General features: G+C 33.6%; 1 protein-coding gene across 4 annotated transcripts in view; it reads right to left on the reverse strand.

Moving 5' to 3' along the window:
* The window catches only part of SNX25 (sorting nexin 25), a 121332-nt gene that overhangs the window by 73712 nt on the left and 33871 nt on the right, over positions 1-13749 (reverse strand). For all 4 annotated transcript variants that reach the window (XM_081268903.1, XM_081268902.1, XM_081268900.1 and 1 more), the window contains exons 2-3: positions 11219-11303; positions 1682-1898 (exon numbers count right to left, since the gene is read on the reverse strand). In XM_081268903.1, coding sequence (XP_081125029.1) covers positions 1682-1898; positions 11219-11303 — 302 coding nt within the window. The remainder of the gene's footprint in view (positions 1-1681; positions 1899-11218; positions 11304-13749) is intronic.

Below are 13749 nucleotides of genomic sequence, written 5' to 3' on the forward strand. Positions count from 1 at the left end.
GGAATTTTTCAGAGACTGCATGATGTGCAATGACATCATCATTCTGATAACAAATGGAAAGTGTACGGTATCCTCTTGTACTTTAAAAAGTTCTTGGTTTTAATATCTAATGTGGTAAATATTAATAGATATGTTGAGTGGTGCTGGTAAATGTTTAACAACTGTTTCTCCATGGGAAAAAATTCTGATTTAAAACATCCCACTGTGTAAACAGTTGATTCCAAGGCAACAAAAGGACTTCACTGAACTCAGAGTCAGGAAGAGATGTGCACAATCAGCTCTTGCACGCCAGTAGTGGGCTCCAGCACGCCATTAGATATGACCCACATAAATGAAAGCACTTTGAGGTTCTCAATAGCTTTTAAGATTGTTGAAAAATCCTGAGGCCAAAAAATCTGAGAGCCATTGCTCTACAGTAATGTTTTTCAAACCACAGGTCGTGATCAAGAAGTAACACAATAAAACTGAATTGATCTCAAACAGCATTTTTAAAAAGTGTCAAGAACAAATGACACCAAAGTTATCACTGGTAATAACAGCACCATTTCATAAAAGTATGCCACAATTTAAAATGTATTTCTCACTATGCATTATGATTAAAGTTTGTAAAACATGGGGGCAGCAAGCTGAAAAAGAGTAGGCATGTAATTCCTCTGGAATTTGAACATAAAGACCTGCTGCACAACCCACATTTAGCAACCAGGTCCCACTACAAGGACAACATCACAGGACAGAACAGGAACTGGTTCTGATAAAGTCAAACAACAGAGCTTCTGAGAAGAAAATGTGAATTACCACCTGCCCAATAAGGATGCTGATGCTGACTCATCTCCTTGTATACTTTCAATATTTTATCTCTTCCCTGAAAGTAAGACTAGGCCATATTAACTATAGGTAATTCCATTCCTACTGCAAACAAGTCCACACCCAAGCAAGCACAAGGCTATTTGCTTCACATTTATAAGCAAGTTAGAAGTGCTATAATGCATTATCCTTGCACTTATTCAAGCATAAGATATAAATTGAAGTAAGATATAAATTTAAGATCCTATCAGCAAACCTGAATTTGTTATTTGCACAGAAATGGTCTTGTTGAAGTCTTCTTTCATGGGCAGGTTCTCACCTTCTCATCTAATAGGTACAGATAGATCTTTTCAACGTAATAGCACAAGAGGCTAACAAACCTATATATTAGCTATTTTCATAATGAAACAAATTATCTAATTAGAGACTGCAGCTCCAAATTTAAGTTCCTTTAAAAGTCAGTTTTCAGGATATTATGCTGCAATTCAGCTGTTAACATAGGAGTCACAAAAATAAAATGAACAATATTCACATTTTTCCAAAATTTATAAACTCATTGACACTGATCACATTTTAAAATATTTAAAATTTTCTATGCTTAGATATTTATAATACCATAAGTAAGTTCATCATGATACTGGTTCAATGGAATTTATTTCACTATTTAAGTATTTACAAAATTAAATACATCTATTAGAAAATTATCCCCCAAATCTACTCTATCAGAACACTATAATTATTCCCCCTCAAAACATCTGCTTTTTCAACTCAAGTGCCAGCAAGAGGCAGAATATTCTATAGTATGGCTTGACTTTATTATTCAAGAAAAATCTTTTTGATGTGGAAAATGGGAGTGGGTTCTCATGTTATCAGTTACCTGGTATTAGCAGCTTTCAGGTCACAGAAATGAGTGAGTAAAGTTCTTACAACATCATTGCAGACAACTTTAACCACATCCACGTGACTCAATCTGTGTCGCAGCTGTCTGGCAATTTCCCAAAAGTCTTCCGAAAGCAGATTGTAAAGCTGCCCCTCATCTCTGCTGAGATTTCCATACCAGGAGAGAATGTAATCTCTGTAACTGTAGTCAAACACTACCCAGGAATAAACAAAGCAGTAAGGAAAACTTAGATGAAAGAAGCAAAAGCAATAAAGCATTTCTACTGCAAATTGGCTACCCATTTTTAATACTGTTTAAAAAGTAAAGAGAAAACAGAAGTCAAGAGAAGACAGATATTTTAAAATGAAAGACTCTAACTGGTATGTTGTGTATACTTATCACATATCTAGACTTTCTAACATAATCTAATCTTAAAATATTTGATCTTGGTTCCACACTACTTAAAATTTATATAACAATCAAAGAAAGAAAGAACAAAAAGCATCTTAACACAGTGACAACACATTTTTCCCCCCAGCTTTTGGTATTGCCCCAAACTTCTCTCTCTTCATATAGCTAAAATTGTGGTCTTTCTAATAAAGCCTGGGCCTTCACCACAGGATGAAAAGCACTTCTTCCAAATTTATTCCATTCTACAATGCTTTTCCTCAGTACCTAGTGATAGTGGCTGCTCGCATTATTTGGTCTTCCTATATCCTTAGAATTCTTTTTACTTTTAATAGTTAATATTAAACTATTTTAATGTTAATAATTAATATTATTAATAGTTAATTCCATGTTATAAAGTAATGATTCTTTATATTTAACCTTCCCTGCTCAGTTACAGTATGGTTTGTCTCCTAATACCTCAACAAACGTAGAATGAATCCCATATATGAGTGCCAGATTTCATATTAGGTTCAGCAAGTGTGGCATGTCACCTTCATTGGAAGATATTTAATTTTCTTAAATCTGAATCAATCCTATGCCTCAAAATTAGAGAGCCCTGGTTCTAGAATAGTGTCAGCTAATACAAACATGAGACCCATGTATGTAATTTTAACTTTTCTAGTAACCACATTAGAAAATTTAAAAGGTGGCATTCATTTTAATAAAATTTCATTTCACACAATATATTCAAAATATTATTCCAATAGGTATATTTAAAAATAAATATCAAAAAATGAAATATTTTTCATGCTTAGATTTGTAATCTGGTGTATACTTTACACTTTCAGTAATTTCAAATTGGACTGGCCACACTTTTGGTGTTCAACAGCCACATATAGGTCTGTGTAGTTACTATGCTGGATAGTATATCTATAGTCCATAGGGGAGAAAAAAGTCAATGTGACCTTTGCAAGAAACTATTTTTTTTTCAATATTTTTAGCTGCAGATGGACACAATACCTTTATTTGACAGATTTATTTTTATGTGGTGCTAAGGATCAAACCTAGGGCTTCCAAATGCTAGGCAGGCACTCTACCACTGAGCCCCAGCCCCAACCCCAAGAAACTATGTCTTTTGAAAAATAAAATGCTACCAGTCTCAAGTTATGACACCTCCAAGTGCCCAAAGGGAGAAACTAACATTTGGTTACACAATCTTAAGCCAGGTTCAAGAAAACGAGGATAAATTTTTTTTAAATCACTTATTTCTCAATTTATTTTTCATTTTCAAATACTTCTTGATTTGGCTTAATTTCAGATGAAACTATGTATTATTTAAAGTGATGAATTTATCCTCCTGCTTTTCTTTGCTTGTCTTGTACAGAATTTCATCCCCAGAAATCCTTAGGAACAAAACATAACTTGTGATTTATTTTACACCTGGTATACAAAGGACTAATCTGAAATTCTCAAATAAGTTTTGAGTCTGGTATTTGATAGTCATGTTATTTCTCTTGGCCACTATATTTTTACCAATTGAGAGACTTAAAAATAATAAATTTAGGTCGGTTTTTTAGAGGGACAGAGTGAAAGGGAACATCGTGAGTCATATTTCTTAGAAAACTAAAAGGTAACTAGAACCTTGAGTTCAGGATCAGTATTTACCCAATATGATGCCCATAGGCCCAAGGAAACACTATTCTTGTTTTAATATTCTGGGATTTTTTTTCTTGAAACATCAACCATGAAAGTCAATCCAATGCTTTTCACATTTCCAAATTTCTTAATTCAGTTTTATAATACTTTACAAAAAGTATCTTACATCTCATTTAAAATCATTATAGAGAATCAAAAATTTTGTTCACATGCATGGAGAAAGGTTTAAATTTACAGTGAATCCACAGCTTCAGTTATAGTAGGATAATTGTGCCTTCTGGCTGAGAACAATGACCTGCCAGAGTCAGAAAAAAAGATCTTGCCTTAATCTTTAACTGTTCTTTAAACAAATATTTATAGAAACCTTCCAGTTTGTAAGGTGGTATCAATACCCACATCATGAACCACTGAATATGAAAGAAAAGGCAAAATAAAAGCAAAACAAACAAATGATCTCCTAGCACTCTCAGTCCTTTTATGTTGACTTCCAGATATTACTTTGAATAAATGGCAGTTATGTTTATAAAAAGTTGTCCTATCTCATTACTAATTGGACTATTCCATTAAGAAGAAAGCAGATACAGTTCCTGACCCAAATGTAAGAAATTATGGCAAAAAAACCAGGAATGGGTCATTCCTATAATCTTATTTTTTGGCAACAAATAGACTATGGTTCCTACACAGTAATTGTGTTTCATCCCTTTAGGAAACTTAGGCTCAAAGATGTGAAATAACTTGATGAAGGCAGTGACAAGTTTCCTGTCAGTAAAACATCTTTCTCCTCAGCACTCTGTAGTCCTACACCTAAGTAGAACAAAGTAAATTACATGAGTAAAAGATAAGAAAAATCTTAAATAGCATCCTTGTCCAATGAATATCCATCTTGTTTAAACCATATGTATATGAAAAAATATATGTGTATGTGTGTGTGCGCACGCGCAAAAGGCTCTACTTTATAAAGTTGTTCTAGAAACCTCAAATAGGACAAATGGGTACAAGTCATGAGTAAGCTGCTTTCACAGCTCAAAATAAGGAAGAACTGAATAAAAACACTGAAACTGTTCCAGAAGTGGCCATATTGGACGGTGACCATTCCATCATAAATTCTTAAGCTAGATACCTAGTAGACAAGGATGACATAGAAAAACATGACATCCTAAAATGGTGGGCTGTATTCAATAACCTCCAAAGGCTCTTTCTGTAAGGCCTCTATAGCTTTCTTCAGTCTCAGTGCCAACTAATAAGAGTATAAGCGCTACCTTTCCAACAAACCCTGCTCATTTGTTAATTTGCAACTTTCTCCCTTGCTTTTTTTTTTAACTGTAGGTTTTCATGCCACAGAATTTTTGACTAGTAGTCAATGAATCTGCAGCCCAAAACATCTGGAAAATAGAAACATTTTTCCTTTTCATTATAATTTATTTTCAAATTATGACAGGAAATCAAGAATAATGATGAGACAATATCTTTAAAATAAGATCATATTGAGGGTGCTTAAGGCCTATTGTGAAAGGCATATCACCTCTATAATGTCTCATTACATTTGTTAAGCACATTGCTTATGCTAATTAAGATAATTCTAAAATACTACTCTGGTAACATTTTGGTTAAGAATGGATAAAAATTAATACTGGCCTAAATTTGTTCTTAGTAATAGAGATACATTTTAACCACAGGTGCATCTTCTATTTCTAGCTGATTATCACTCTTCAGTCAAGTATCATGAATAAATATGTAACTCAAAAATAACAGTACAGGGCTGGGGATGTGGCTCAAGCGGTAGCGCGCTCGCCTGGCATGCGTGTGGCCCGGGTTCGATCCTCAGCACCACATACAAACAAAGATGTTGTGTCGGCCGATACCTGAAAAATAAATATTAAAATTCTCTCTCTCTCCTCTCTCTCCCTCTCTCACTCTCTCTTTAAAAAAAAAAGAACAGTACAAAACAAAGCCATGAGTTCAAATACACATATCATATAATGATACAGACTCATTTACACAAGTACACATATGAACAGTGTATTCTACAACATACCCTATAAGTCAATTCAAGGAGACAGAAGTTAATGATAAAATCATTTTATGGACTTTACTAAGAAATAAACATAAATACATGTATAATCACAATGAGAAGTAAAAGAGCACTTCTCACTGCTGGGCAAAGTCTTTATTTTAAAGACTAAGTAATAGCCAACAAAAATTCAGATGCTATTATCACTCTAATACATCTATTTTCTAAGATTACTGGTCAAAGAAATAAGTAGTTAAAAGGGATATCCCTGGAGATTACAGAAAATAAAGTAACATGATTGGAACTTTAGTTAAGTTAGTCTGAAAATATTTAAGGTAACAAAGTAAAACTAGCAATGATGAGACCAAGTTAAAAAGCTACTTAGTCTAGATAATGTGATATCAGGTAATCTCTAACTATAAATTTTCCAAACAAGGAATGACTCAAGTGAAGTAAATAGTATAAAAGAGAAAGCTCTAAGAGAGTCCTTTCTCTCTCTCTCTCTCTCTCTCCCACTATTTCTTTCTTTTTACCCTTATCTTTCCCCAGAGCAATTCAGAGATATGGTCTGCTCTGTCCATGAGGTTTCACCCCATAGAGCAGAAACATTCACAGTCTGGTCTCCTGGAAAAAAGTAATAATCCTCCTTCAACCAGAAATTGGTTTAATGATAATGATAAAGACAACAATAATTCTTCTGCTCAAGTAGATAGTCCTTTAGGGTAGGTTGGTTGTTTTTGTGGTACTGGGGACCGAATCCAGTGATGCTCTACCACCTTTTTAAAATTATTATTATATTTTGAGAAAGGGTCTCACTCAACTGCCCAGGATGGCCTCAAAGTTGTGATCCTTCTGCCTCAGCCTCCCAAGTTGCTGGATTACAGGCCTGGGCCACCATACCTGGCTTCCTTTATGATTTACACAAAGTATTAAAGTATTTTTGCTTTTGTTTTATTTTTAATGCTGGGGATCCAACCCAGAGTCTTGGGCATATCAGGTTTTGCTCTACCACTAAGCTCTACCTCCAGCCCCTAAAAAGTTTTAAAATACAATGTAAAGTCATATTTGGGAAGATCTGGGGCTACTAGTTTATACTAATACTATTGACTGATCTATTTATTCAATAAAAACTGTATATACATTGCATACCACTGGGTTAAAAAAAAAAGTTCATGAACTGCATGAATCAAGCCTTAAAGGGGTGTAAGAAGTCATTATCTTTCAGGTGCAAGCCCTACTTTTCTCTGTGTCACCATTTAATTCTCAGACAGCCTAATATCCTCTAGAATAGCCACAAGGGGAGTCTAGTAAAAAAGATTACTATATCAGGTTTGCCTTATCTAAGACTTATTTCAAAGAAACTAAAAGTTCTGTTATACATGGACAATTACATTCCTATATCTTCTGCTATCATGATCATTTTCAAGTTGTGGCCCTTTGCATAACCTAGATAATTTACTAACAGGCATATTTACCACTAAAATTAAAAAAAAAGAAAACAATTAATGGGCCAGGGATTTAGCACAGTGGCAGAGAGCTTGCCTAGCACATGTAAGGCCATAGGTTTGAACGCTAGTACCACAAAAATGAACAGCAAAGCATTAAGAGTCAATCAAAAAAAAAATAATAAAAACTTAAATTTTAAAAAGTCAATCAAAACTAACAGAAATATATTCACTCTTGAAGTATACATGTAACACTAATTTCAAAGTGAAGACAACCACAAGAAATAATAAAGTAATGATATGCTAAGACTTTTAGGCAGTGTCTTACAAGACAAAAGTCTAGGTCAGCATCCCCAATACTTTGAAAAGGATAAAATCTTAGAAAGAACTATATGTCCAATTCAATAATTTTCAATTTAGCCTGGTGTGTTGGTACACACCTATAATCCCAGTGACTTGGGAGGCTAAGGCAGGAGGATTACAAGTTTAAGACCTATGTCAGAAATGTGATGAGATCCTCAGAAACTGAGACCCTTCTCAAAATTTAAAAAAATAGGGGTGGAGTTGTGGCTCAGTGGTAGAGTGCTTGCCTAGCATGTGTGAAGCACTGGGTTTGATTCTCACATATTCATAAGTAAATTAGGGGGGAAAAAAGGGTCCATCAACAACTAATAAAAATATTTTTAACAATTTTTAAAAACTAAAATAAAAAGGGCTGGGGACGTAGCTCAGTGGTAAAACACCCTGGGATTCAATCACCAGAATGAATATATGTGTATATATATGTGTGTATATATATATTTTTTTTTCAATTTAACATTTGGAAACTATACCAAGAAAATGGCAAGTACTAAATAATTATGGAATTAAATAACCTGGTCCACGTTTTTGAGATGATTCAGAGTAACCTAGAAAATTAGGCAACAGATCTAATAAAATTTAATAGTAAATCAAAAATAATTTTAGAAGTCCTTCTCCCAACCCCATCCTCTGTCTGCTTTCCAGGAAATGTAATATATTCTTTAAAATATTTATTTTTTAGCTGTAGTTGGACACAATACCTTTATTTTATTTATTCATTTTTATGTGGTACTGAGGATTGAACCCATGGCTTCATACATGCTAGGCCAGCGCTCTACCGATGAGCCACAACCCCAGCCCAGGTAATGTAATTCTAAGGAGAAACTTTTAAGGGTATTTGGTATAGAACAGTAACTGTTCTGACTTCTCAAATAGACATTCACACTATATCAGAACCTCTAAATATATAGTTTTTAGATTTTAAACTGGATAACAAAACAATAATAATATGCTCTGATCGTCTTTCCCAAGTATCCCATTTAACTTCCAGCATTTGTAGCATAATTCTTATTGTTCTCATAAAGCCTAACTATATTATTTACTCTGTATTTTTGACTGTTACTTCTTTCTTCTTGTAACTCAATCTTTAGACTCAAGATAAACCCAAACTGAAACTGAGCTACATCAGAAACACTTGAGTAACAAAAAAATCCACGTACACAATGTAAAACATGTCTGTGCAGAAACACATGCACATATGCTTTATATTTTACTCAAGACTCTTTGAACAAATCTGTTTTTAAATTATATATTCTAAAAGCAATAAAGTAAATATAAAAAGATAAAATGGTATAATATTATCATCTAGTTGAAATTAACTTTAGGATGAAATTTTTAAATAAATACTTCATGAGCAATTCAAATCAACTGCATTGAAATAGCCAAAGCCTGAACAAGTGTACAGTTACTTAAGTTTTGAAAACACACAGAGACTCTCAATTTTATCAACACTAAGTCTATTATAGCTAGCTAATAATATCCTGAATTCCAGTTAAACATACTGGTGCCGAGATTTAGAAATGTAAATTAAATACTCCAGATATGCAAATTACAATCACTAATGGAGGAATGGATAAACAAACATGGTACATATATACAATGGAATATTATTCAGCCTTAAAAAGGAAAGAAACATTAAAACACATCATTCCATTAACTTTTTTTAAAAAATTAAGGATAAAGTTCCAGTTTCAGAGTTATTGGAATAGCTTATATCAGACTAACCTTCTTACAGTAAAATACAATTAGGAACTCTGGAAAAAACATCAAAGAATTATTTAAAGGCACTGGAGAGGAATCTACCCTTGAAAGAAGGGAATGGTACTGAATAAGATATGTTTCTGTACAAGTTTTGATAAACCCAGCCTGATTCCCTCTTAAGATCAGGAGCCACAAGTTATAAAACATTCATTTCTGTTTTCTGTAAATTAGTAGGATTTCTATTTGGCCTGGCTGTATTTTGATGTTTTAAACTTACTTGGAATGCCTGCCCTTGCCTTGAACTCACCCATGCCTGGCTTTCCCTGACCAGATAGCAACCCTCTCTGAAACCTTAGTGGCGCCTCATAAATTCTGGCTTTCCCTGGCCAGATAACAACCCTCTCTGAAACCCTAATGGCGCCTCATAAATTCTGATGTTGGGATCTAAATTAACTCCCCAAATACTGAACCATTTAGACCATTAACCTACTACCTCCTGTTATCTGTAAGTTCTCAAGATACCCCTCCACCACCTTTTTTGCAACTTTCTGAGCTATAAAGCTGCGCTACTAGAGAGCTAGAGGACTGTCTTCTATTCCCATGGGTTTTGGGAGGGACAGTCCCAGCCAGTCAGAATTATAAGCTTGCTTTTATTTGATTTAAAATTGGAGTCGGTGGTCTTTTCTTTGAGTCGTGGTTTAACGCTTTCCCCTAAAGGCAACCACATTGTTAGAGGCATAAGGTAGTCTGAACTCAGAATGATTGCATTTTATAATTGTTGTGGTTATAATTATTATTATTATTATTATTATTAAAGATACCAGAATCAGAATTATTATATCTTATCATTTAAGATACAGATAACAGAAAATAGGAGTTTCCAGTGAAGATGAAAATATAGGCAGGAAAAAAATAAAAAAGGATGGAGATACAATAACTAGGTACAAATCCTCAAACCCATTGCTAAGTCTGGCTACCCACGCAGGGCAGTGGAAAGCAAGGGCAGGAGGACTGAAGAGCCTAGCAGATAACTTCAACCACTGTCTCCCACTGAGACTCACAACTGACTGCTAGGACAAAAGTATTGACTTTGGACTAAAGACAAAATCCAAATGGACCCAGCCCCCCCCCCCAAAATGTATGAAATCAACTGTCTCCAAGATGACCAGTCAATAGCTAAACTGAATATTAAAAAAAAACAAAAACCAACACTTTTCAGAGAAAGATAAAAGAATCTAGAGTGTTTAAAAAATAGCATCCACGTTGTTCAGCACAGGATCAAAAATAACAACACAGGAAACCCCCCAAAAGTGACATCCTCTCAATATAAGCTTCACTTATATGTTCTCTTCATTCTTATGTAAGACTAACTACTATCAATTAATTTGGTTAATGGTTTGCCCATGAGTGAGACTGAGTCTATTTATCCCTAACATACCTTCTGTAAGTTATATCTAGAAGAAAAAATGATTTCCTGATCCCTATTTTAGGGAGCAAAGATCTGTGCTTTCTATGGCAGAAGAAGCTCCACTTGACTCTAACCTCCTGTGATCTGGAAATTCATACCCGATAAATACTTAATCCCTTTCATTCAACCAAAATATGAATGTATTTATTTAATAATCAAATATAAACTATGAAGAAAAATTCCTAATGCTATAGGAATGAAGGATAGATTAATTTGCTAGATTATTATTTTCCTTTTAAAACATAATGAGTTGCTTTATGTAGTAATTATCCTTACATATTGAACATACTGAAAAAAATACTATTTTAAACATGTATCTTCAAGCAAGAAAAAAATAACTAAAATAAAAACCAAGCAAAGACTGAAAGGGTAATCATAAAAGAAACAGATGGCCCATACACATATGTAAAAATACACGACATATTTATTAGAGAAATGCAAATTGGAACGAAGACATACCATCAGATTGCCATCAGATTGCCTTACCTTACCTTAATTCTTACCTTCTTTCAGAGCTTTATCCATATTATGAGAAATTACTACTCTTCTAGGCTGAACTGTCTCATTTGAGTTTCCACACACAGAACTCTGAAATATGAGGGGAAAAAAGATGAAGATTATTGAATGAATAAATTACATATAAAAATAAAATCAAAGGTGTGAAATTTCATATAACAATCATTAAGATAAGTTTTGTTAGATTATAATGTTCTTCTGGAAAAGTAAATGCTGTAATTAGTTAAAATATTTTTGGGAAAAAAAAAAGAGTTAAGGGGGCTAGGGATGTGGCTCAAGCGGTAGCGCGCTCGCCTTGCATGCGTGCGGCCCGGGTTCGATCCTCAGCACCACATACCAACAAAGATGTTGTGTCCGCCGAGAACTAAAAAATAAATATTAAAAATTCTCTCTCTCTCTCTCTCTCTCTCTCTCCCCCCTCTCTCTCCTCTCTCACTCTCTCTTTAAAAAAAAAAAAAGAGTTAAGGAAGGATTTTCCTTATCAAATATCATAATAGTATGGTGATAATGTAGAAATAAACAAATCAACAGAATGATAAGAAACTACAAAAAACATATGCATCTATATATGGGAATTAATAACATAAGAAAATTTTGAAATTAATATAGAAAGGGATAAACACTATTCAATAAACAGTATTGGAATCATTTTATATTCATGGGGGGTAAAGGGTTATAGTCTCACCCTTTATATACAAATAACTCAAAACTAAATAAAGAGCTAGATACTTTCTTAAACTAAAAATTAAAATATGGCAAAAGCTGTTTATAATCTTAGAATAAAGAAGAATTTTCTAAAATAAGGCATAAAATCCAAAAATTATGAAGGAAAATGAAGACAAATATGACTATTTAAAACAGAAAATTTCTATTTGACCAAAGATGCTAAAAACAATATATAAATGATGGACTAGGATACAATATCTTCAACATATTGAACAAAGGATATTGTATACATATATCTTCAAGCAAGAAAAAAATAACTAAAATGAAAACCAAGCAAAGACTGAAAGGGTAATCATAAAAGAAGCAAATGGCCTATACACATATGAAAAAATACACCACATTTTTATTAGAGAAATGAAAATTGGAGTAATGACATACCATCAGATTGCCAAAAGTAGGGGAAAGATTCATGTTGATCAGGGTTTTGGGAAATGGTTGCTGCTTTCATATAAAGTTGGGAGGATGTATATTTCTAAAAGCTTTTAAGAGACAACTGAATCACAAATATTAGAATTTTAAGTGAAGTATCTTTTGTTTCAGCAATTCCACTCTTAGGAATCTAGCCAAAAAAATTACTTGCATACATGCAAAAAAGTCCATGTACAAAGAATTCCACTGCTATTGATTATAAGGGAAAAGAACTGGAAATAATCCAAGTATAAATCAATAGTCAAAGAGTAATAGTACTTGGGGTATAGCTTAGTGGGGGAGCACTTGCCCAGCATGTATAGACCTTCGGTTTGATCCCTAACAGAACTGGGGGTAGGGGGAAGTTAAAGTATAGTACATGATTAAAAAGCATGCTTTAGGGAGGTAAAAAATTATATATTTTGTCTATCTTGAGAATATATTTGGAAGCACAAACACCAAACTATTAATAATGTTTTCTTGCTGGGCATGATGTCACACTCCTATAATCCCAGCTACCCAGAAGACTGGGGTAGAAGGATCACAAGTATGATGTCGGCCTGAGCAACTCAGTAAGACCCTATCACCAAAATAAAATAGGGCTGGGAATATAATTCCGTCATAGAGTATCCTAGGTTCAATCATGAACACACATACAAAAAAGTTGTTTTCTCTCAGTGAGGCATAGAATTTAAATTCTCACTCTCTATATGTCAGTAATGCTTAAAAAGAATGAACTATATAACTGCTTAGAATTTAAGTTTTTTTGTTTTAAAAAAACAGGTGAGACTGTACAGAATTAAAATACTACTATCTGGCCAATATAATTAAAGAAAAACTTCTTAATTGATCATATACAAAGTGATTGAAATGTGTAATAAAACTGGGTTTGGGAGGAAAATAATGAAACTAAAATATTATACAGCACTTTTGTGAATGAAAAGTACTACAATGCTTGATCAGCATTGTCATGTTTCTTAAGGGATCTAAATGGCTAATACTATTATCACTCTCATCCCATCAACAAGCATGAGGAATCACTTTGTTCTCAAGTATGTCACACCAGCACAGTTGCAATCAATTCAATGGCCATAGGTCACCCAATAGGGAGTGGATAATTTCTAATCCTTGGCTTAGATTCATGCTGTCCATGGGTCAAGTGCCAAGTGTCATCCCTGTTTATGCTTGTTATTATTAAAAAACAACCAAAAAGCTGTAGTTTTAAGATTTCTAAGTAGAATTTTTTTATCAAAGCTTTACAACATGAAAGAACAGACATTCCTTTATGCTACAAATTAACATACAGCATTGAATGCATTCCCAAGAAATTAATGAAAACTTCATAATCATATATAGACAAAGCCACTCAATGCATAAAAAAATA

The sequence above is a fragment of the Spermophilus citellus genome (genome assembly GCF_964194105.1).
Source record: "Spermophilus citellus genome assembly, chromosome: 16".
NCBI classification, from domain to species: Eukaryota; Metazoa; Chordata; class Mammalia; order Rodentia; family Sciuridae; genus Spermophilus; species Spermophilus citellus.